Source organism: Dendropsophus ebraccatus, chromosome 5 (assembly GCF_027789765.1).
Source record: "Dendropsophus ebraccatus isolate aDenEbr1 chromosome 5, aDenEbr1.pat, whole genome shotgun sequence".
Taxonomy (NCBI): Eukaryota; Metazoa; Chordata; class Amphibia; order Anura; family Hylidae; genus Dendropsophus; species Dendropsophus ebraccatus.
In genome coordinates this window covers 83763058-83789248 of record NC_091458.1, presented here as the reverse complement: position 1 = coordinate 83789248, position 26191 = coordinate 83763058, and the positions used below count along the sequence as shown (strand labels likewise).

Sequence of the window (26191 nt, the reverse complement as noted above, 5' to 3'; positions counted from 1 at the left end):
TAATGTCACAGGGAAAATAACAGAAAGCGGAGTAACTCTGACAGGGAGAGCACGTCTGTTACATCTTTTAGAACAGGGGGCCAAGAACAGAAGCAAGATGTTGATACTACATCAGGTCGTCTGAGTGGAAGCAAAGTTCAGAGTTCAAAGAATACAAGGTAAAATGATTTTCTGCTTGTGTACACTACTGATTCAGGGCCTATAAGTGTTTCTAGTACTCTACCAAAGGATTATTTGCTTGTCTTTTCTCACTTCATCCTCATTGCGTTCCACTTCTATGTTATGTAGTGATTTTATAAGGTAAAAACCATGTATCGCCAGAATTGACCTGTTATTTAAAGAAAGTTAGTGTCACTGTCACTTCACAAAACTTTTGATATGTCATAAAGACATGTCAAAAGTTTTGATCGGTCTGGGTCTGAGTGTTCAGACCAGTACCAATTGAGAGAACAAGGGGTTAGAGGACTGTGATGCCGTGTGTCTTGTCCCGTCTTGAGCACTCAGACCCGAATCAATCAAAACTTTTGACATATCTTTATGACATTTAGTAAACTGTGGGGTCCAGCAGCACTAGACAGTCCTTGTAAAGGCCCTATTCGACCAACAGATCTGACGACAGATTATCTGCCAAAGATTTGAAGCCAAACCCAGGAACAGACTATAATCAGAGAACAGGTCATAAAGGAAAGACTGGATTTCTCCTCTTTTCAAATCCACTCCTGGGTTTGGCTTCAAATCTTTGGCAGATAATCTGTCGTCAGATCTGTTGGTGGAATAGGGCCTTTAGTAGCACAATGTGGGGATGCAAGCTGGGGCCCACTATCTCAGTAAGTGGGTAAATGCATAGACAAAAAGTGAGAATCTAACAGCATCCAATCTTCTAGTGGGTCTTCAAAACTTTATTGTGCTCACAAGCATTACATTTGCTTGTATTGCTTGTGAGCACAATAAAGTTTTGAAGACCCACTAGAAGATTGGATGCTGTTGGATTCCCCCTTTATATCTTTATGACGTGTCAATCGTTTTGTGAAGTGACACTTTAACCCCTTCCCACATCAGAACGTAACTGTACGTCCGGATGCAGGTGGTGGTGGGGGGGTTATGAGAGGGTTCGCCCAGCGACCCTGCTCTGAACTGCCTCAATCCCTGCTGCTATCTGCAGCCCAGGACCATGGCTATTAGCAGGGTGTCTAGATGTATCTGGTCTGCTGCAGACCAGTATAATGCAGCAATGATCTAGTCGATCATTGCTGTATGAAGTATACTGCAGTGATCTCTATGGAAGATCACTGCAGTAATAATAAAAGTCCCCTAAACGTATACTTTAACTAAAAGTTAAAGTATACAGTAAAAAAAAAAAAAAAAGTCTAAAAAAATCCTCTCCACTAATAAAAGATTTAATCACCCCCTGCTTCCCATATTATAAATAAACAAACATATTTGGTATTGCCGCGTGCGTAATCACTAGAACTATTAAATTATCGCATTCCTGATATCACAGGTGGTGAGTGCAAAATTGCGGATTTTTTGTCACATCAAATCTATAAAAATTGATCAAAAAGTTGCATATATGCAAGCAGGGTACTGATGGAAAGAACAGATCATGGCGCAAAAAAAATAATGCCTCAAACAGCCCCATAGACCAAAGGATAAAGCGTTATAAGGATGGGAATAGAGCAATGTTAAACACATTGTTTTTTTTAAACGCTATTAATTTTTTAAAAGCAGTCAGATAAAATAAGTTATATAAATTACATGTCGTTGTAATTGTACTGACTTGAGGAACATATATAACATGTCAGTTTTACTATACAATGAATGGTGTAAATGAATGGTGTAAACACCTGTAGCCCGGTCCTAAAGGGGTTAAACAGTTTTTTGTTTTTTTTTAATGGCACAATCTAGATTAAAAAAATCAAATCCTTAAAGTGAATCTGTAACCCACTGAAGGCACCCCTGGATAGATATAAAAGTTAAAAGATATGAAAGCATTCAGAACATACCTTTTTTACTGAGTCTGTGTTTTTATTTTCATTAAAAAAAAAAAAAAAAAATTGGCCTGTAGATGGTGTCAAAAAGGTCGAGCCCATTATTCTGGGGCCTAGCACTGCCATGCCGCACCGTGCTGTATGCCTGCCCCTTTCATAAACTGCCACGGACACTCTGCATACAGCATGGTAAGCCATAGTGGTACTAGGGACCAGGGAATAATAGACTTTGCCTTTTGACACCACAGCCCAGTTAAAGGTGTTTTTTTTTTTTAATGAAAATAACACAGACAACAAAGGTACTTTAATTGATATCTATCCAGCAGTACCATCAGCTTGGTAAACACGTAGGGGGATACAGATTTGTTTTACAATCTTCTTCGTAGTCTGATTTATTATCTTATGCAGGATTACAATGAAACGTGTCACCCACATAAATAGGTAATGCTGGATCCCCATGGTTCACAATAGATGATGATGGTGACCACTTCACTTCTCCCCCTTCTCGCACAGGTCACAGAACTTGCCTAAAAACTCTAAAGTCAGCAAGTCACCATCAGACTACAGGTCCCTGTGGCTGCTGTAAAGCCTATGTCTCAAGGCCATTAACAGCAGCGTTGGTAGGATGGGTGCCCCAATAATTAGGAACCGAAAGCACAATGAAAAAAATATACAGTCAGAAATAATAATAATAAAAAAAAGCAGGATTAGTATTAATAGCATTAAAAAAAATCTTTAGGTAATACATTCACAAGATGGAAGGAACTTGTCCCTATATACATTTAATTGTTATATGTTTAAATAATTATTACACAAGGAGTAGAGAAGACCGGAAGAAAGATGACCGTTCCCGTAAAAGGGAACATGAACGGAATCTGCCTCGACGAGACTCCTACAGAGATAGATACAACAGACGAAGAGGAAGAAGTCGCAGTTACACAAGAAGCCGTAGTCGCAGTTGGAGTAAAGAAAGGCAACGTGACCGAGACAGGGATAGAAGTCGGAGCCGAACGAGAAGTAGAACTAGGAGCAGAGGTGCGTGAAGTGTACGAACGAAATGTGCAAATTTTGTTAAATATGAAATATCGCCAGAAGAAGTATTTGCAGGAGGCGAAGATTTCATAGTGTGCTTAAAGGGATACTCAGCTGTAGCTTACGTTCCAAACTACTTACACTGTTAGATAGCTGTTATGTCAAGGAGACACATGATACCCTTCAATTATTTGTGTGTGCCTCCAGGGCATAGAAATTTTATTCTCTGGTACAAAGAGTCAAAGAGCTCCTAGCTCCTTAATAGCTGCAAGCTGGCATGTCTCCTCTCTTCCCCCTCCTTGCTTGATTGACACCTGGAAGCTGAGTTGGGGGGAGGATCTCACAGATTTCCTTTAGATACTGTAAGTAATCTGTATCTGTCTATATGGTTCCTGTACCACAGTTCTGGAAAATTTGTCACAGAAACACTGCCTACTTCAAGGGTAAGTTCACATGTACCAAATCCGCTGTGGATTTCAACCATTCATATGTGGCAACATATAAAAGTGTAGCTATACCACTACAACTTTGTATGTTCAAAAACTCACTTGCTCCTTGTACCCATAAGCCAGTATTCAAAATGCAAAGGATCCACACCCATAGACCTACGGGCATTAGGTAAATGCAAACAGAGATTTCCAGCAGTGTCCGATAAAATCCAATGTCTTTATTTAAGTCCATAAAAATATGAACAAGGCTTAACACAGACCCAAACATGTATAGCATACTCTCATTTGGGGAAGATGCTGTTTCCTGTAATATATTTTTTATGGACTTAACTAAATAAAGCCTCTCTTCTCGCTGCACGGGGTCCTGGCGTACTGCTCTCCCGCCCGGCCAATCAGTGTGTTGCCCAGCCGCAGCCACTGATTGGCCGGGCGGGAGAGCAGTACGCTGGGACCCCGTGCAGCGAGGAGAGATAATGTATGCGGCGCGGGAGCCGGGCGGCAGCAGAAGGGGTTAAGGGGCCGGCAGAATTACATACACGCAGAGGTAGTTCAGACAGCTGCAAGTATTTAGTGACAGTGAACTGCCAGGTCCTGACAGAGTCACAGCGAGATTTACGCTGCAAATCTGTATGTGTGAACTGACCCTTAAGGGGATTTCTGATCACTACGGTCAGGTATTTAGCTGGGCTAGGTTCTACTTATAATATAGTGTGTGTGTGTGTGTGTGTGTGTGTATATGTATATGTATATATAAAAATATATAATTTTTTTTTTTTTTGTTAGACAAGGATTCTGGAAAACCTAAATACAATCTGGAGCGAACAGAGCCATCTGATGATAGTTACCAGACCACTTCCTCAGTGCCTCACATTGGGTCAGCACATTACCCTGTACCAACTTTAAGCAGCACCATCACAGTCATCACCCCTTCACATCATGGCAATAATTCCTCTGAGAATTGGCCAGAATTCCATGAAGACCAAGTGGACCACAGCAATTATGGAAGACCCCCTATGCCTAAGAAACGCTGCAGAGACTATGACGGTAGGGAGTTGTGATTTTTTTTTATTAATAAATTGGTGTGATGAATTGTACAGTTTCTTAAGGTATACACGTTGTTGATGTTATTTGGTTCAGCAGTAGTGTGTATATACTCTTACACTTCACACGTTGGAGGAGGGTTTTTACTGATTGCAATGCTAAGCACTAGCACATTTGGCACATACGTTGGTACACAGGTTTCGCTTTCTAGTCCCACCACAAAAGCTGATTTTAATGCAGTGCATGCAAATATTCTCATACGAATGGGACACCAATTGGAAGATTATGGCGCATATTAGAATAAGAAAGCAGACAATAGACTTTGAAAGCTGGCAGTCCAGCCTTACATGGAAAAATAACCTTAATGTATAATTTTTGTATATAGGTATTCATTGCTGTTATGTTGAAACATGGATAAACATAAAGCTTTCTTATGGACATTAACAATTTTTTTTTCTGGTTCCCCAGAGAAAGGGTTTTGTATGCGAGGTGATCTGTGTCCATTTGATCATGGCAGCGATCCTGTAGTTGTTGAAGATGTAAACCTACCTGGAATACTTCCATTCCCAGCACAGCCGCCTGTTGTAGACGGACCACCCCCTCCAGGACTTCCCCCACCTCCATCACTTTTAACACCTCCCCCTGTAAATTTACGACCACCAGTTCCTCCACCAGGTTCTCTTCCACCCAGCCTTCCTCCTGTTACAGGTACTGTTGTAAATCTGTACATACAATGCATCATTCTCTGTGAGGCATTTAGACATTTCCAAACGACATTTCCGAGCACTGGCTGATTCACAAAAAAAAAACTGCTGTGTTTTCGATTCTACATATGCAAAAATGTTGAAATCATGCTAACCGTTTAGTCCCCGCTGCGATTCCCGACACTGTCAATCTGAATAATTTTACATACTCGTAGCAGAATTTTCATCCCGCTACAAGTATGTAAGAGCCACCCCCTTAACCCGCCACAGCACAGTGCATACTGGACTGAGCTCCATCTTGCTTCTGTGGCTCCCTGACGACCTGCTCAGCTAATCAGGCTGTGGTGGGACAATGCACTGATTGGCTGAGCAGGATGCCGGAATTCACTGAAGCATGCTCAAGCGTGGACCGGTAAAGTATTTACTGGACTGCGGCTGGTTAAGGGCGATGGCCTTTACATACTCGCAATGGTATGAAAATTCCACTGGGTGTATGTAAACCTATTCAAACTGACAGTGTCAAAAATCCCAGGCATCCCTTTGACACACTAAGGCAGGTGGGTTTCTGCAGTGGGAGCTCTGTCACAGAATTCCGCCTGTTCTAGGTGTGAAAACGGGGGTGGATGTTTTTGTTATAGTATACATTTACTGTTTTGCAGTATGGTATTAAGCGGTCTTGCGGCTAAGGGCTAGTGAACTGTTCCTGTTCTTAGATACAGCGCATCTGTGCTTGCATTTTCATTTATGTATCCCATGTTTCATCAATCTGTACATTATTGTTACTTTGTTATATGGGAAAAATTATATAGAAATTTTTTAAATGTGTATTTATTAAAGAGGCTGAAGCTGCTCTCATAGGGTACTCCATAAAACTAGTTAGTACACAGAATGGCTGTGCCACTGATATACCACTTGCTGCACTTAGATAGGACTGTGATAAAATCCCACCCCTTCTCTCTCTCTGCAAAGCCAGAGGCATAATGGGCAGCGTGGGCTTCAGTAGCAGTGCCACATCAAAGTTGAAACAGAAATTAGGATGACCAACAACCCAGTGCATTCTACATCAGCTTAAAAAAAGAAAAAGGAAAATAAATGTGTTTAAAGAGTCACTGTCGTATTTTTTTTTTTTGCAGAAATCAATAGTCCAGGCGATTTGAAGAAACTTTGTAATTGGGTTTATTAGCCAAATCTGCCATTATCTGCATGTAAAAAGCCTTTTCCCAGGTCCCCCCCTCCTTCCTCTTTTTCATCCACTCTGAAAAATCTGAAAATTGTGACTTGTTGCAGGAGACGTACCCTGTCTGTTCTAGGGAGAGGGGAGGGGGGAGGAGGAAGGAGGGAGTTAGCCGGCAGCAGAAAGCAGATAACAGAGGATTACAGGCACGGAGCTGGGTGACAGCTGTAATCCGAGCTCAGACAGGTCACTGGTGATGGTCAGAACAGATAACGGGTGAGGGATTTGTAGATTAACTCTTTGTTGTCCTGTTTTGGTCTTTTCTTTAGCTCTCTCCATAGGAGAACAATGAAGACAGGGGGGAGAGCTTCAAACTGCTTTTTCATGATAAAAATGCATTTTTCGGATAATAAACCCAATTACAAAGTTTCTTAAAATCGCCTGGACTATTGATTTCTGCAAAAAAAAATTTCACGACAGTGACACTTTAAGTACTTGATATTACATGTTTAATGTACCTTATGTTACTGGCATAGCTAAAAGTAGATAAAATTGTTTAAAAGTTGAACAGGAATGAGTCCAGTGGAAGAAGCAGCCCTCCAGAAACGGGAGTCTGGTGTGATTATTGGCCCAGTGTGCAGGAAAGCAGCTACGTTTCATCTCCTCCTCATGTTCAAACGTTGCAGTTCTTGTGCACACTAGGTGAATAAATACCTGAAGAGGGGGAATTGATTAGGACCTTGTGCATGGTAGCAGATGATATTTTTAGAGGGGTTTTTAAAACTGGAAGAAGCACTCTGACCGTATCTTTCCTGTGGTTTTTACTTCTCCTACAGCCGGTGTTGCAATTTAAAAGGTGTAATTTTTAATGTTCATTCTGAGAGATGTGCTTTGTTTGGCAGGTCCACCTCCACCCTTACCCCCTTTACAGCCCGCTGGAATGGATGCTCCTCCAAATTCTGCCACAAGCTCTGTCCCTACAGTAGTGACTACTGGCATTCATCACCCACCTCCCCCTGGTGCCCCACCGCCCCTTTTCTCCGCAGGTATATGAAATTATGTACAGTTACATTTCTGCTGCTTTGGCTGTTACTTCAGTGATCTTCATCTTTTCTTACCTGAAAGGATTGGTGTCATGCAGAAAATTAGGCCTATAGTAATGCATTATGTTAAATGAAACACATTCCAAATTTACAAGCAAATCTGAGAGTCATAGACTCTCTAATCCCCCATGTGCTGCTTAGTGTTATAATCTGTTGCCCTTGGTAACGGCCCGCCAGGCATTCACTTTGAAGGCTCCTGCTCAGTTCAATCCCAGTCACATGATCTGTCTGATCAGTACTGGCAGTTGGGTTTCACTTCACATGCAGCAGGGGGGATTGTGGGAAAGTGTCTGCACTGTTGCATGGCAACCACAGGGCCACTCTTCAGAGAGCAAACCAGGAAGAAATAAGATATATAGGGAAGAAACATTGTACAGTGATGTAAGTTACTGTTTCTGTATGTATGTGTTTATATATTACACACCTGATTTTACCTTCTTTGCTTCGTGGCACCACCCACCCCTTTAATTGTATATATGGAAGCTGTGAGGTGGACAACAGACACAATGCTGCTGAATGCTGTGCCTGTTCACTTCTATTTAGCTTTGCTCTGACAGGGGTGTAAGCAGTGTATGGACATTCAGATTGTCAATAGAAACTCTATTGACTTTCTCTAAATCTCCATAGACTTCTTGCACCACTCTCACAGCAGAGACAAGTAGAAACATAAGGGCACAGTGCTCAGAAGGTTCATCTAAGCTGGGGAGGGGGGTTCTAATCACTCTGACCACCACCCAACAGAACTAATGAAGTGTTGCAGTGCCATGTAAGATGTTTGTGGGGTTTTTGTTGGTACGCTTTATCATTCTTCAAACTGTGATGAACTCTGTTATAAGTAAGCTGCTTATGGACTCCTTTGATTTTAGTTGTTGTTTTTTGTTTCTTATGTTTGGTTTCAATTTTCCCGACAGTCTAAAAAAAAAAAACGTAGCTGCACTTTCAGTAAAAAAAATATCTGTGGTGAATCATACCTTACAAGTCTTCAATTCTGACTTCTGAGTTTGTGTGTGTTCTGGTTTGATGAGGTGCGGATTGTTATAGCATTTTTGACAAACCCAGAACCTAGTTTCCTGTTGATTCCTGGCATATCACCATCTAAGTCAGTGCTTCTCAAACTTTTTCTATTGGAGCCTCACCTAATAGACTAAATGATGCCTTGGCCTCACCAGACTAACCAAGAAGATACTGGGCCTCACCATCTGTGATGAAAGTCCATGCAAAGATAAAACTATTGCTCAGTCTACCCTTCATTTGTCTCCTAACCTCTGTATAACATTAAATAAGCACAACATGAGTTAATAATGCTCCTTAACCAGAGATTGTTGCATTTAGGGAAAGAACTGTGTAGCTTATAGTTACTTTTGTGAATACTGACTCCTCAGCTGGGCCTCACTAAAAACTATGGGGCGCTTCACTGGTGAGGCCTGCCTAATAGTTTGAGAAGCACTGATCTAAGTGATGCCCTAATAGACTGGTTTATGCAGGTTAATATAATTTACCTTATTTCCTTTTTGTCCCGATCATGCAGGGCCTATCCCTTTATTTCCAGAAACATATGATTCTGATGGATACAATCCTGAAGCACCAAGCTTGACCAGTACTTCGAGACCTATGTACAGACACCGTGTGCATGCTCAAAGGCCAAATTTAATAGGCCTGACTTCTGGAGATATGGATTTACCACCAAGAGGTACTGGGAGCATTATTTTCAATTGTGTTTTTTTTTTTTTTGTTGAGATGAACTCCTTATTAACTACCCACATAGCTTTCTGTGGTAAGTGCAGATATCATGACATAAACCTTATCTTAGGGATGCAGTCACATGTGGCAGATTCAATGGGATTTACTACACAGAGTTCTCATGCAGAAAATACACGTTTTTAGTAGCAGCGGTGTGGTTTAATAACGTAAATGTGTTTCATTGGTTCCAGCATTCTCCAATAGCGAACTGCTCTACGTGTTGTATTGAAAAATGTACAATTTAGTCACTACAGCACGGTACTCACAGGACCCCTGAAATCCCATTCTTTATAGTGCAGGCACATGGTGTTTGCAGGAGGAATTGGCCAGAACAGACACCACAGTAGGGGGGAGAACTGGAGAAGGCTTATGCAGGTGGCAAACAAGGAAAAAGTCATCATGCATGGACAGCCAAAGCTATGTATGGACTCTTAAAGGGGTTATCCAAGATAACAAAATAGCACAGCTACTAACTTGCAAAAACAGGGCCACCTATGTCTTCAGGTTGTGTGTGGTATCACAATTAGTTTTTATTCACGTCAATGGAACTGAGCTGCAAAACCCAAACTAAGACAGGAGTAGCCCTGTTTCTAGAAGAAAACCATGTTTTTATAAGCCTGGATAACCTCTTTACGGTGCATTCAAACGTACCGGATCTGCAGCAGATTTGATGGCCCAGAATAGATTTGAATCTGCAGCTTCAAATCTGCTGCAGATCCTGTACGTGAGAACGCACCCTTAAAGAGAATCTGTGAGGTACAGAGCAGCAGATCCCAGCAAACAGGTGCAGGGTCGATAGAAGTGACTGGCCATTTAGTTGTGTTGATCACCAACTGTTGAGGATTAATATAATTTGTAACCAGCTGAAGTGTCATAGTGGCCGAACCAAGCAACAGCAGCATCTTCTGTCCCTGTTTTTTCATGCTCTGAGTGACACATAGGGTGGTGCTGCCACTGCTGTCGCTGTGACACCTCAGCTGGTTATGAAAAGGACACTTTTAAAAGTTTACAAATGACGACTAAAGTTCCTGTGACTTGTATCTCCATAAACCAAAAACAAACGAGACAGCTCATCCAAAAGAACTAGGTACAGTAGTTTAATATCACACCAGTGCGTAGCATTTTGGCATATGTACACCTTTATCAATCAGTGAAACCTGCTGACATATGCTGAAATGTTGCGTACTGGTGTGATGGACGTGCTGTCTCCTCGTTTGTTTTTGGATTGCAGTGGAGTGGATTATTGTATCTTCCTGACACCTATCTGGTGGGATCTGCTGCTATGTAGCTGCCAGACCCCCGCCCCCTTTAAAGGGCTTATGCAGGATTCCCCCCCCCCCCCCCCCCCCTCCCAGAAACTGTGCCACTCTTCTCCTTATTTTGTGTATGGTTTTGCAGCTCAGTTCCATTGACGTGAACAAGACTAAATTGTAATACAACACTCGACCTAATGACAGCCATGGAGCTGTTTGCGGAAGAAACAGTATTTATTTATGTATTTTAAATCCTGGAGAACCCCTATAACCTTACTATCTCTGCCTACATATAAAAGCTGTATTAGTAATAAGCTTTTAATCTTAAAAGGTAGCAACCGGTCGTGTTCACATGTTGGGATTGTACGTGATAAGCTTTAAGATAACTATTTAATACTGGGTCTATTTACCTATCTCATATCTCAACTTTATCATCTCACTATCTCCTTTCTATATCATATATGAATTGTATAGATATTTTTGAATTGCAATTCTGCCATAAAAAGAAATTAAGTTCCCAGATAACTTGACCTCACCAGGATGGACCCTAAACTATAGATATGCCTCAAATAATCACATGGGGCACATCTGCTAGCCACAGGCTACAGCAGTGTTCAGAGGCTTAAATAGGGCCCCAGGGAAAACGCTAGGGTATATAAATAAACACATATAAAGTTAACATAGGTAAGACAATTTTGTATACATCATAAGGCTATGCTCTCACACAGTATTTTTTCTCAGTATTTTGGTCCTCCTATTCCAATCAAAACCAGGAGTGGACTGAAAACACAGGCTATGTTTACACACTGTTAAAATTTAATGGATGGCCGTCATTTAATGGCTAATAATAGTTGTTATGAAATAACGGTTATTATTTGTCATAAAATGACAGCCATCCACTAAATTTCAACATTTTCAATCCACTCCTGGTTTCGGTTTCAAAATGAGGACCAAAATACTGAGCAAAAATACTGTGCGTGTGTGAACCCAGTCTAAGGCTATGTTCACACAGCTTAGAAGTACGGCCATTGTTGCCATCGGCAACATACATTAGTCTTATACGCTGTGTGAACATAGCCTAATACTGTACATCTCTACAGTCATGGTTACAAAAGAACACCAGTATAAATAAAGTACACTGCAAAAGAAGAAAAAAAATCAATGTGTGGTGAAATTGAAAAAAAAAACACATTTTTTTATTTGAAGGCTTTTTGTTTTTATACCGTTCGCCCTGGGGTAAAACTGCCTTATATGTTCCTCAAGTCATTACGATTACAATGATATATAACATGTATAACTTTTATTTTATCTGATGGCTTTTAAAAAATTCAAACCATTGTTAACAAATATATGTTCCTTTAAAATCGCTCCATTCCCAGGCTTATAACTCTTTCATCCTTTGGTCTATGGGGCTGTGTCAGGTGTCATTTTTTGCGCCATAATGTGTTCTTTCTATCGGTACCTTGATTGCGCATGTGCGACGTTTTGATCGCTTTCTATTACAATTTTTCTGGATTTGATGCAACCAAAAATGCACAATTTTGCACTTGTATTTTTTTTTCGTTTACGCCATTTACCATGCGAGATCAGGAATGTGATTAATATTTTGGGCAATTAAGCACGCGGCGATAACAAACGTTTATTTGTTTTTATTTATAACATGGGAAAAGGGGGGTGATGCAAATTTTTTTTTTTTATACTAGAAGCCCCCCTGGGACCGCGGCTAGTAGTAGGTGTGTGGCACAGGAGATAAGTTATCAATTATGATATATTTCCCTCATCTCTGGTACTTCTCACCTGAACTACATTACCTGTGTCAGCAGGGGGCCACTCTAATGGTGCTACAGCCAACTTTGTTAGGCTACATTCACACGTCTGTTCTGTCTGCAATTGCGGACAGAACATAGAACCTATGGTATTCCATTGCCCCGTTCACACGTCCCTACGTGTGTACGGGGCAGCGATCCGTGTGGCAAAAAGAAGACATGTAATGCGGACCACATTTTGCGGCATGGATCGCTACATTAATAAAGCTGCAATGTACTGCTCTGTAAAGCTCGGAGCACTACAGATGCACATTCGCAGTGCGGGTCCACGGTCACGGGCTGCACTACGGATGTGTGAATGTAGCCTTAGCCTGTAGCAGCAAGAGGCCAATGTTGTTACCTGTTAGCTCAACAATGCTAACGCAGTTCTGCCCCACAGACCCTTCTCTAGCAGAAAGGTGTTAATTATTGTAAATTCAGACAAATGGGTTATGTAGACCAAATGCCATCAGTGATAAACATTAACCCTATATTGTTTATACAATAAGGGCATAGAACATGGAACACAAGACAACCACAGAAAAACAGATATTGAAAAAAAAACAAGCAAATGAAAGACATGAACGGTAGTCTCTTCCTCACATACTAATTAAAGTGATCACTTAGACAGCCCTGCTGCACCAGACACCTTGACCAGCCGCACAGCTCTGCTACAACAGCTACTGTTAACACCAGTTTCCAAGATAACGAACACCATTCAGCTGCATTAGTTACAGTGCTCACTAACACAGTCATGCTACTGACTCATGCTGCAGCTCATTACTTTCTCTTTGGGTTCCTCTTAGCAGCCTGAGAGCAGAGGTCAGAGGTTGTTCTGCACTGATAACCTGTGTTCTTGTGGCAGGAGGGGACTGTGGTGAGGTCAGAAGCCTAAGAGAAAAACATGTGGTATTTAAGAGAAGAGGACAACGCTACATTTACACAGGATTCCAGACACACTATAGCCAGAGCAAGGCCATTCCCCAGTCACCCCCACATCACTGATGGTAGCTCCTGACAGCCCTGGCCTGCCTCCCCCACCTTACAACCCAAGGCCATTCCCCAGTTACCCCCACATCACTGATGTTAGCTCCTGACAGCCCTGGCCTGCCTCCCCCACCTTACAACCGTGCTGGATCCTCACATGTGTAATGGTTGCATCTTCATCCTAGTCTTTTTGCACACCCAGCCTTCTCCTCTGATCTCCTCTCCTGAACTGCCCCACTGTCCTCCTTCTCTCTCCAGCCGCCGATACGTCTGTGCACCTCTGGCTCTTCTAATCTATGCAGTGCTATGGCATTGCATACATCATTTCTCTGATAAGAGTCTGGCTGAGCCAGACCCTATTATCAGAGAGACACTGGCAGCAGGGGTCGAATACACATTTAATGCAGCCGATCCCGCTGCATATGAAGCGACTCGGGAGGGGTTAAATGCCGCTGTCAGTTTTGACAGGCATCTACACAGTTAAATAGCTGGCACAAGCAATCACTCAGTGCAGGTTATTTGAAGTTGGCGCTTATGTGAGTCGGGTGTGGGCGGGCTGAAAAGGTGACTGGGGCAGGCGCTTAGCTAGCAGCATTCCATGTTTTCTGCTGTATTTGCTCCATGTGAGGCACAGCATCAATATTTTGCACTGAGAATCGATATTGGAATTGAATTTTCAGTGAATTGCGCATTACTACTACACACATTAAATAAAGACCTTTTTCCCCATTTTCTCCCAAACACATTTCTTTAATAAATTATTTCTTTTTTTTTTTTGTTTAGAAAAATCAGTTAACAATAATATGAGAATTGTTGTGGATTCAGACTCTCGGAAAAGAAATCTTACACCTGCAGACACTGGATTACCCCCCAAAAAACCCTGGTTTGACAAGTAAGTGTTTGAAAGAGCATTTGTAAATGCATTGGGTGAGGGGGAGGGCACTTGTCATCTAAGACAGGTCCAAAATGGCTATCATTAATAATGTGGTAGAAAAACATCTTATAAACTTTTTTTTGCTGCAGAAGTCAAGGAAATGTCAGGCACACTGATGGAAATATAAAATCATATGTATGAGATGAAAATGTAATTTCCAACCCGGTCTTACAGTACTATGTTTTTCCCATTGTTGTAGCAAACAATTTAACAGTCTTTTATGCTTTCACAGGCCAAATTTCAACAGAATAAATGCACCTGGTTTTCAGAAAAAAGTTGTGTTTGGGAATGAGAATACTAAACTTGAACTAAGAAGAATTCCTCCGGAGCTAAATAACATAAGTAAACTGAATGAGCATTTCAGCAAATTTGGGACACTGGTGAATCTGCAGGTATTTGTTTGCGTTTCATGGGCTTTAGTGTCACTGAGGCCTCCTGTTTCTCTAACTGTGTTAGTGAATATTTATATTACAGTGTATTTTTGCCTTTTGGAGATGTAAATGCAGATTGAATACAGTCTCAGTAGTTGTAAAGCTTTGGTCGTCCAGTCATGATGGTAGTTGTAGTTTTGCAACAGCTGTAGGGTCTGTATTTTGCCTTTTCCTGAGCTGTAAACCAAAATGCATCTCTATTATGCTTGTCTGAAATTGGCTAATTGTTTTTATTTTCTTTTTGTGATTGTCTACTCCTGATACTAATAGGCTTCTTCAAAAAGTGTAATGATAATATTTAAAATAAATCTGTCAGCTGCAATTCACATTATAAGCCACTGAAGCTGTTAGATAGCTGTTGGGAAAAGGAGACACATGGTACCTTTCATATATCAGTCTGTAATTCCAAAACACAGAAAAATGCTTTTATTATATACTTAAGAAGAGTCAGTGGCTTTTCTGAACTCCTGGGGTGCAGCAAGCTGTAACACCTCCTTGCTCCTCCCCCCCTCCATAGTAAACAGCCTCCGTTGTACCCCTTTAAGCAGAAGATATCCACATCTTCACCAATTGTAGTTCCTGATAGATATTTGGTGTTTGAGGCAAGTAACAGCTTCATCTGCATTACTTATACAATAGTTATTGTAGTAAATGATTCTTGTTATGTGGAGGGGTCTGGGAGTCTGATCAGTATTACTTTGCCTCCTTTTTGCAGGTTGCTTATGAAGGAGATCCTGAGGGTGCTTTAATTCAATTTGCAACACATGCTGAGGCAAAGAAAGCCATATCAAGCACAGAAGCCGTTCTGAATAATCGGTTTATTAAGATGTATTGGCACAGAGAAGGCCATGCTCAACAAACACAAGCTCCAAATACTCCAAAGGTAAAACATCTGAATTATTCAGTTTCTGGGTAATGATTGTACTGTGTTGTGCTGTCAAGGAACACAGTTATACAATTCATGTAGACAACATATATGGGAGTGAAAAGCTCCTGTTGACTGATTCAGAATGCTGTGTGTAAAAGCCAGTAGATAGAGAAGAGAAGGGCACCATGGTCTTGCTAAACAAGGTGGTAGGTGCTGTTCAGGCACTAACCTGTAAAGAAGCACTCTGTGAAATGTGCTGTACTGAAGCCCGCTCCATCCATACCTTGTGTTTGCTGCAGACACCTGCTGCTAATGACTGAGATCATCCATCCTGCTGGTGTTGATCATTTCACCATTTAAATGCCACAACCAATAGCCATTGTGGCATGTCCAAATGACATGTGCCACATCTATTTATTGTATAATCAGCACCCCCACAATATGATGCAGATGGTCACTTCTGCAGCCAGAGTCCTATACCCACCGTAGCTGCCAAAGTGACCCTGCTAATAGACTTTGGCTCTGCTAGTAGAGCAACGATCTTACAGATCGATGCAGTGTTATTCAGGTTGTTGCATGGATCAGTTTTAGCTATGTAATAACTGCTCATGAAAGTTCCCTAGTGTGTACAAAGATATATATTTACTTTGGAATGGAGATGTAAGAGATCTGTATTAAGTAAACAACAGAAATGCACAGTGTTTGACATTTCTTCTTACCATTTTGCCATTATATGTCTTTGCCTGTTGATTGTTTTGATATCCAATACACATTGATGAAAAGTAATATCTCTGCTTTTCTACTCTTCAGATTGGTCAGCTTAATGTTCAGCCTTCAAACTTGCCAGTTATCAAACAGTCTGTGAAAGAACGCCTGGGTCCAGTTCCTTCCAGTAATGTGGAGCCAGCTGAGGCACAAAGTGCAAATACAGAAACATTACAGGTAGTTATGACATATATGTATGTAACTTGGTAATAAAGCATGGATCTGTTTGTAGAGCACTTCCCGCTTAAAGCGGTTTCTATTATTTAAATATTGTATAAATATATGTTTATCAATGGCATTATGGTGAACATGTCAGCAGTTTGGAGCTGACAGCCCTATACGGAGGTAGGGAGGTGAGCCATACCTGTGTATATGTTTTTTTAAACTGACAAATGCTGCTGCAAATGCCCAGGAGGCAGGATCTATTTGGAAAGTGCCCAGAGCACTTTGTATCAAGTGTTCCTGTCTAAACCACTTAGTTGTGACTGATAACGTTAGCCTCATTCAGAAGGTCAAGGCCACAGATATGGCTCCATTTCCCTCCTAAACTAATATATTTGGACAACTTTTTCCATTGCTCCTTGGTCCAGTTCTAATATCACACATCAGATCTTACTGGGTACTTGGCTTATTTTAGTTCACTTTAGAACTTGAGTTAGTCTACCCCATCTAGGTGTAGTTTGGGTTCTGAATGCCTTTTTCAGAACCAGTGAAACTCCTGGCATTCACTGGTTTTCCTGGGTATGGTGCATCAGAGGAAGAGTCTTATTGGATGCGACCACAAAGGGAACTGGATAAATGTAATGTAGATGTGGTCTTGTGGCTAAGGACTAACATTAATGGCAGTACATTTCAATGTATGTCGGGCACTAGCATTAGGGCAACAGTAATGCTTCTTATAATTATAGAATTATGGAGAACTGCGTACATGTGTACTGTGGACTGCCCCCATACATCTGGGGAAATTGTCCTCAGATTGAGGGAACCTGCTGTAACCTGTAGCCAGGTCTTCTGGGTTGCACAGTGGTCTGCAACTTCTGCTAGATGAGAATGCTAGTGTACCTGACTGAAATGGATGACTTGCCTATTAAACTTGGAGGTGAGGTATGCAGCTCTGTCACCTGTAGCCAATATCTAAAGACGAGAAGAAATACAGTTGGTAAATTCAAATGTAACCATTTTTTTTCAATGCTTGTAATCAATATGAAAATCATGTTCCACACTTCTACAAAAGAGATCATTCAGATGCCGTGAAGAACTTTCATTTACTTTATTTACATTTACTTTCCAGACTGTGACAAAGGTACCAATAAAGGAGAGGCTGGGATTCATAGCCAAACACATTCCTACCACCACTGAAAAGGTGAGTAACTTTTTACTGTGTTAAGTTGTGAGCAATGCATTTTATGTATGGGGTGGCTGCGTTTTGCTAGCAGAAATGTGAACGTATTATATATTGGTGGACATCCAGCAAGGGATGACTCATTGAGTTTGCTCATTGAGTGTTTGCTGTCTGATCGCCTGCTTTAGTTTGGGACCACCAAAACCTCCAGTTCAAGACTGTTAGCCATGAAGAGAGTGTGTAAATCCTACCTTCTAGTAAATAGGTCATTTTAACTTGCATGGAACATTTATATTCTAAAATAAAGTGTATAATAGTTGGATGGAGAGTTTGAGAAATCGAGCATATCCATTATATGCATGAATCTGGTCAATGACTATTACATTATTGTATATTAGTTTGGAGTATTTTATGTTTACTTCTTGTCTGTAGGTGTTGTCCACCTCTACAGGACTTACAAAAACTGTTTACAACCCAGAAGCTTTAAAAGCCATCCAAAAATCTGTAACTTACGCTGCCCAGGTGGACAACACTGATGCACTGAAAAAGAAACAGGTAAACTTTAAAGGGAATGTGTCATCTGAAGACAACTTATTGTTTACATTTTTTATGTTAAACATTTTTCAAGAATTTTTGGTGACTTTTTCTAGTTTTCCATTTTTCTATCTATATTATAAAATCCTAAAATCTTGATTCTCTCTACTTGGTTAAAAATTAAGCTGAGATTTCCTGTGTGTGGTGATTAGAGGAGACTGCTGTAAAGTGTTCTGTGCAGCATTGCAGTGTCAGGTGACACAACTCGATAGAGGAGACGATAGCAGCACCCTTCAGAATGACTTCTTTAAAAGTCAGAGTTTGCCCAGTAATGTTTCACATTCATCTCAAGGGGACAAAGCCTGTCTGTTGTCCTATATATCTATGAGTCTTGCCATAAAGCATGTCACTAAATGTTGTTAAAACTGCTCATGCAAGATGGCAGCCCCATAACAATGTACAAAAAATGAAATCAAAACCATTACAGTGAGAAAGTAAACATTAGAAAAAAAAACATTTTAGGGTATAAACCCACACACCGTATATGCAGCGTATTTACTGCTGCGATACGCAGCAAATCGCAGCAGATTTAGATCTAAATAACTGAACACAGCATCAAATCTGCACCATCAAATCTGCTGCGTATTTGTTGCGTATTTGTTGCGTATCTGCTGCGTATACGGTGTGTGGGTTTGTACCCTTAGCGTCTGCTCTAATCAGTAAAAGGAAATGTAAGCGGTACAATCCCTTTAAGGGGAACCAATTAGCACAATTGTGCTAATATGGCTCCAAGCAGCACAGTATAGATCTGCTGGTCTAGTCAGTATAGATCTATAGGTCTAGTCAACTAGTCATCTGGACGTCTCTCTGCCTCCCAGCGTGCAGTGCGAGTATGATTGACAGGCAGACTGGCCTCTAACTGGTCTCTCTGCCTGTTAAGGTCCATTTACACATCTGCCACAGATTTGAAGCCAAAGCCAGGAATGGATTTGAAAAGAGAAGAAATCTCAGGCTTTTTCCTTTATGACCTGATCTTTGTTTATAGTCCGTTCCTGGCTTTGGCTTTAAATCTTTGGCAGATAATCTGTCAGATAATCTTTCTGTGTAAATAGACCCTAATAGTGCGTTTACACCGGCAGATTTATCTGACAGATTTTTGAAGCCAAAGCCAGGAACAGACCAGAAACACGGAACGGTCATAAAGGAAAGACTGAGATTTCTCCTCTTTTCAAATCCATTCCTGGCTTTGGCTTCCAAAATCTGTCAGATAAATCTGCCTGTGTAAATGCACCATAAGGGTCCGTTTACACACACAGATTATCTGACAGATTTTTGCAGCCAAAACCAGAAATGGATTTGAAAAAAGAGAAATCTCAGTCTTTCCTTTTATTACCTGTTCCCTGTTTATAGTCCATTCCTGGCTTTGGTTGCAAAAATCTGTAAAATATGTCAGATAATCTGTGTGTGTAAATGGACCCTTAGGGCCCTTTTACACAGTAAGGGTGGTATTACACGAAGCGATTTTTTTCAATTAACGATTAACGATAAACGATCTCCAACGATCGCAATAGCGGTTGCCTAATAATCGTTCGTTTTACTACACGGAAAGATTATCGGTTATATTGGAGCAACAAAATTCAAGAACACTCCCCTTTCAATTTGCGAATGAACAGGGAACGGCTAACGACATCTTATTCAAACGAACGATGTGCGAACGATGTGTAAAAGACAAACGATAAAAATAGATCCAAAACCTATTAAACGACCAACGACCAATCGTTCGTCGTTTAATCGTTGTCTACTATTACACTTAAAGATAATCGTTCAAATACGACCGATTGAACGATTATTCGAACGATAATCGCTTCGTGTAATACCACCCTAAGATTATCTGACAGATTGTCTGCCAAAGATTTGAAGCCAAAGCCAGGACTGGATTTGAAAAGAGGAAAAATCCTCAGGCTTTCATGTATGACCTGATCTCTGTTTATAGTCTGTTTCTGGTTTTGGCTTCAAATCTTTGGCAGATAATCTTTCTGTGTAAATAGACCCTAAGTCATCCCCATACTGTGCAGTTGATGCTGATCCATAAATAAAACCTTTTTTCACCTGACAGGAGGTGACCCACACACCAGATACATATACAGATTAGTTCTTCCTGTAGTTAGCTGTTTTATTGCTTTATACCCTGGAGAAGTCATGTAATTATTTGCAGTCTTGACATAGTGCTCCCTATACAGAGCATGGCTCTTGTACACTATACAAACGTTATTTCTTTTATCGACGCCGTCATTTTTTTTAAAAATAGCTTTGCCCGGACTTTAATTTACTTTTTAATTACTAAAATGTGACTGGAAAGAATACACCACTTCCTGTAGGACATACAGCAGCTGATAGGTATTGGAAGACATAATTCTTTTTTTTTTTTTTTTTTATAAAGGGAACCAGTCAGCACAATTGTGCCGATATTGTTCCTTCAAGCACTGTATAGAGCTACTGTACAGCTTGTGGCACTTACCAGCCGCTGCTGCAGTAGCTTTGGTAGACAGACCTAAAACTTTTCTGCCTACTAAAGCTACTCCTGCAGCCACGGCCTGTACGTGCCTCAAGCTGTACAGTAGCTCTATACAGTGCTTGAGAGAACCATGTTAGCACAATCGTGCTGATTGGTTCCCTTTAAATAGAAGTAATTTATAGATCTGTAGAACTAGTTGATTTACATCATCTTTTTATTCTCTAGTGTACCTCTTTTAATAGCCGTTTCTTTTTAGTATAACACGAATATAAAGTAGAAAAAAATCATTAAAATCTTGATAATTTGAAAAAACTACATGATGGAACACTGCAGCAAATCTTTTGTGTGATTGGGCCCCTAAAGTGGCCGATATGATCATTTATTAGTCCATCATGAAACTATAAGAGGAAGGGGTGTTGCCATCTACTCTGAGAATAAGTGACCTGGGTTAAGCAGGTAATTCTTCCCCAAGCAGTACATTACTAATCATATGGTTGTCCGGGGGCTGTACACACATGTAGATATTAGCCAGTCTTTATACTGGGCATTCCCAGAACCCTTTTGCACTTGTGTAGATGAATAATAGATTCTACTCCTTTTCTAGGCATTTGCAACTTGAGATTGTGGAGACCATGTGGAAGAAAGTGCATGGATATGTAGTCTCTTGCTCTTGTCATTAGAGGACACAGAAGATATAAGGCATAGGCTGCTGCCATTAGGAGATGCCGCTAAACAAAAAATGTGTTGACACTTCAACACAGGTTATGTCCCTCCTGTACACATTGTTGGCTTTAGATGACTCTGCAGCTCCGCCAACAACTTGCACAAAAGCCTTGTGCCAGAAAAATTACTTTAATACAAAAGCATGCTGTTTTTGGAAGAAAGTGGCCATGTTTTAAAGGCTTGGGTGACCCCTTTAAGATCAGACCACTACCAGATTTTATTAAGCTCAGGAACTTTTTTAAGATTAAAACCTAGATTTTTGTTTCTTATGTTGTGTTTTATGTGTGTATTTAAAGGCTCCTTTTCTCTTTCAAAAGGAAGCACTAAAACTTCAACAAGATGTTAGGAAGAAAAAGCAAGAAATTCTGGAAAAACACATTGAAACACAGAAGGTAAAAAAATCTAGTTACACTTTTTATGTATTTTTTTTTTAGGGTTTTGAATATGAGTGGGGAACAGTGTAATAATAATTTTTATTTTTATAGCGCCAACAGATTCCGCAGCACGTTACAATTCTGGGGGTACATGCATAGACACAAATCAGACATTACCTTATGAAAAATAAGAAAAAGAAAGCTGGACACTATAGTACAGCGCACACCACTAAATCCAAAAAATTCAAAGTTTATTAGGACAAACAAGAAAACACCACAAAAACAGCCCCCTGACGAAGTCACTGTGTGTGACGACACGCGTTGGGTCTGTACCACGGCATCTGCTCCCATGTAACTTACTTCATGTGGCATATATGGTTGGGCATTTTTTGTCATGTTAGAGGTTCATATTGGTGTTTACAGTGATTATATGATTTATTTGCACATTTGCACTATAGCACTTTGGACTCTTTATATGGTATATTGCATTGTATTTATAGTTTTCCTTTTTTCACTTTGCCGGCCATTTTACGCTTATGCACTTGATGAGCTTTATGTCTGATCATGTGGAGCATTACTAATATGTTTGATTCCCTGGTAAAGTAGGAGAGTATATTGTCCTCCTGCCTAGTTTCTTATATACCTTTGTGGTTTTTTAATTGATTTTATTGCTGTTTTTGTGGTGTTTTCTTGTTTGTCCTAATAAACTTTGAATTTTTGGGATTTAGTGGTGTGCGCTGTACTATAGTGTCCAGCTTTCTTTTTCTTATTTTTCAGAAGGTTGTTTCTTTTGGACACTTAGCTGCACCCCTTGTTATGTAGTATTATGGTGAGCTCCCCCATATCTTAGATTGGACAAATTAGACATTACAGCGATATACATATAGTTATCCATACATGAGGCGTGAGGGCCCTGCTCACATGCATGAGCTTACACACTATCAGGAGGGGGTGCGAGACAGAATGGCAGAGGGGCAAAGTGCATCATTGTTCTTATGGTCCGGCCATCATTATAAATAAGCCAGTGCAGGTAAAGGTGGGTAAACCAGTCACCAACCAATGCCTGCCTGCTACATGTCTAAGTGCTTAAATGCCTGGCGTATGTATGGGGGGGGGGGGGGGAATACCCACGCACGCACGCACGCTGCATCCGAGGATATAAATATGTATGGATTTGCTTGTGTAAGGGATCCTTAGCTTCCTCCAACGAGTATTATATCATCTGATCTGTGTGACAAACCCTTTTTATTTGAAAGGGTTGAATTGTTTTCCTAGGGCTTCAGCTGTTTAACTTTGTACCAGAAATAAAGCTAGAGATACATTGGCCGGAAGCTCCCACTGTCTGGTTTTTCCCACAGCCCAGGTGTTATTTTACTAGTGCTTGTTGAGATATAAGACTCCCAGTGTATTGGGCAACTTGATAAATGTTGCTCATTGTGTTAGCTTGCCGTTGATTAGAATCAATTTGTCCCCGGAACTTGGCAAGATGTCGATAAAGTTTACCAATACTCCGCTTATGGAAGCCAAAGTAGCAAAGTGTTGAGTCTGACAATTTGTGTGACAACATACTTCTGTATGCTTTATAACTTTGATACATACCTTACTGGGGAAATTAACCCTAGAATGCATGACCATAAAAATCTACACTTTCACATACCTGGGGCCTTTTAGGCCCGTGTGCAAATAGTATGGAATAACTTAAATAAAAATACTTTTCAAAGTTTATTTGAAAATTGCAAAGTAAAGATGCATTCCCAGTAGTGCTGCTGTCTGCCAGGAAGGGATCTGTAATGGATCTGACGACCTGGTGACCCCAGCTAAGGCTGGTAGAATCCGAGCATTCCGGTAGCCTTAACTGGAGTTACCAAGAGATCAGATCCATTACGGATCACCTCCTGGCAGACACCAATGCTAGTGGCAATGCATCCTAAGATGTGAATGAAACATTATTACGTGCAAAAAAAACAACAAAAAAGTAACTGAACGGGCTTAAAACGCCCAATATACACATTCAATATAACTTTTTATAACGTTTTTTTGTCTAAAAGTTTTTTTTATATAAAAGTTGCAGTAAACATGCTGCAGGAATATCTCTTTTCAAAGTTTCCTTTTTGAATTTACTAATGACCACAACATCGTTCACACGTTATCTGTTCGAAAGAATGATCCTTGCATGGATTTTGTCCACAAGTAGTACAGACACGCTCTGATTTCCAGTCCTTCTTTGCTGGACAAATGTAACATCGCTTTCTTTTTTTATCTCTTGGCTCTGGATGTTCCTGAAAACATATACCACATCTGATCATAGCTTCTGTTTGCCTTGGCAAGCATTTTGTGCTGCTTCTCTCCATCATGTAAGGTTCATAGCAAAGTTCCGTCGAGTATAGACGTCTCTTGTCCTTTCTGTTGGCATGGAATTCTGGATGAGTCTCACTATAAACAATATAGGTATTGAGGGCTGACACCTAGCATATTATAAAAAAGAACTACAGGCCAACGTTTTGTCTGCTTCTTGCACGCATACTCGCCAATCATTTCGTCCATCTTGTCAACTCCTTTGGTTTTATTATAATGCAAGATTATTTCGGGTTTCAGTTTCCGGTTATTGGTGTCTATACTTGCATCATGGTGCATTGTACTCAGTAATATCACAGATTTTTCTTTCTTAGCTTTATAAGACACCATTGTCGCTTGATTGCAGAAGCCAAATACACGATCATAAAGTTGTCGATGTTGATTGTGCTTCATGATTGGAGGAATTTCTCAGCGGTCTTTCTTCATTTTACCAACAAGTGTAATTTGTTTCTGAGGCAAAAAATTGGCCAGTTCTAGATGGCTGAAGTAGTTGGCCATTGTTATATTATTTCCAGAATGGAAAATTGGTTTAGCAAGTGTTTTTACTTCGTCAGAACATAGGTTCTTCTGGACTGGAGCGTCAACATCTTTGCCACAGTAAATCAGACCATTCATTCCATAATAGCTTGCAGCATCACACATCCAGAAAATTTTAATACCATATTTAGCAGATTTGATGGGCATATACTGAATGAATTTGCAACTTCCCCTAAATGCAAGAAGTTGCTCATCCACTGTCACATTTTCACTAGAATGGTAATGCTTAGTACAGTTCTTGATAAAAAGGTTCCAGATGTAGCTAATGGGGGCAACAGTAAAGACAAAAAGACGTAGGATCACATGTAAACCTAGTACGGGCCTAAAAGGCCCCAGGTATGTGAATATGGGGTATTTACAAAAAAGAGTTGTTATACCGAAATGCCTGTAACATAAAAATATATGAACAACTGGAAATGACTAACACCTATATACCTGAGGAATTCTAACTAAAATAATCTTGCAGTAAATAGAAAACAATTAACAGAGCGGGCCTGCAAGGCCCCAGGTATGCATTCTAGGGTTAAAGACACATTAAAAGGTTATACGTAACCCCAGCTTTATTATTGTCTAGACCTAATGTGTAATATTTCTAAGCTTGCGTGTAAGAATAACAGATCTAGGTACAAAATTGACAGATCTAGGTACATCTGTCAAGAAGATTCTCGTGCAAGGGGCACAGTGAAATTGTGTAACCGTAGAAACTCTATTATTTGGGAGAAATAAGGCACGTTACAGGGAAAAGAAAATTTGCTTGATCAATAGATATAGGGTAACCTGAGGATAGGGTGGGATTTCTAACATGGTAGGACCTAGCGTCTAAATTGAGTGGACATAATGTATCATGCAATAAATTCCACAGAGAATATATGAGAAATATACAGCTCCAAGTTTTATGCAGTGCATAATAATATAAGGAGCATTATTGCACTTGTAGGTGGAGAGTTTCATAAGGAGCTGCTAATTCTAATACTAGAAAAGGCTCCTAACTAATATGTAATATTTGTTTGCATTCACTTTTGTCACTTGTGTGTCTCTTGACTATAACACATTTTTATGTTGCAGATGCTTATAACAAGGTTGGAGAAAAATAAAAGCATGAAAGCAGAGGACAAAGCGGAAATCCTGAAAACTGTGGAAACCCTGGCCATCAGTATTACTAAACTAAGGGATGAGCTGAAAGCAGTGTCTTCTGCTGGAAACACTTTAAAGACTAATAAAAGTAAAGCTCAGGTACTGTTCTGCTTTATTCCCCAAGTGCGGAAAGAGGTTATCTTATAATAGCAAGTGAGTTTACACAGTTTGCAAAAAGAAAAATTGTGCACAGATCCTCTAATTCAAGTACTGTAAATATGATTGCACTGCATGTTTCTGGTGTCCCCCTGCTGTCTCTAGAGATGAGCTTGTCTCAGAAGTAACGACAGCTAAAGAGGGCAGAAACAGATATTGTATTTGTAGAAAACAAAATTGTCAATACTGTATATACTGCACCTCTTATGCCAATAAATTAAGCAGAAATCTATCTGATGTGTGCCGG

The 26191-nt window shown here is 40.3% G+C and overlaps 1 protein-coding gene across 2 annotated transcripts in view; it reads left to right on the top strand.

Moving 5' to 3' along the window:
• Positions 1-26191, top strand: part of RBM26 (RNA binding motif protein 26) — a 56069-nt gene that overhangs the window by 13839 nt on the left and 16039 nt on the right. For both annotated transcript variants that reach the window (XM_069970666.1, XM_069970667.1), the window contains exons 5-18: positions 12-158; positions 2806-3023; positions 4253-4513; positions 4979-5218; positions 7291-7434; positions 9020-9181; positions 14060-14168; positions 14443-14602; positions 15357-15524; positions 16320-16451; positions 17566-17637; positions 18049-18171; positions 21706-21780; positions 25720-25887. In XM_069970666.1, coding sequence (XP_069826767.1) covers positions 12-158; positions 2806-3023; positions 4253-4513; positions 4979-5218; positions 7291-7434; positions 9020-9181; positions 14060-14168; positions 14443-14602; positions 15357-15524; positions 16320-16451; positions 17566-17637; positions 18049-18171; positions 21706-21780; positions 25720-25887 — 2179 coding nt within the window. The remainder of the gene's footprint in view (positions 1-11; positions 159-2805; positions 3024-4252; positions 4514-4978; positions 5219-7290; positions 7435-9019; positions 9182-14059; positions 14169-14442; positions 14603-15356; positions 15525-16319; positions 16452-17565; positions 17638-18048; positions 18172-21705; positions 21781-25719; positions 25888-26191) is intronic.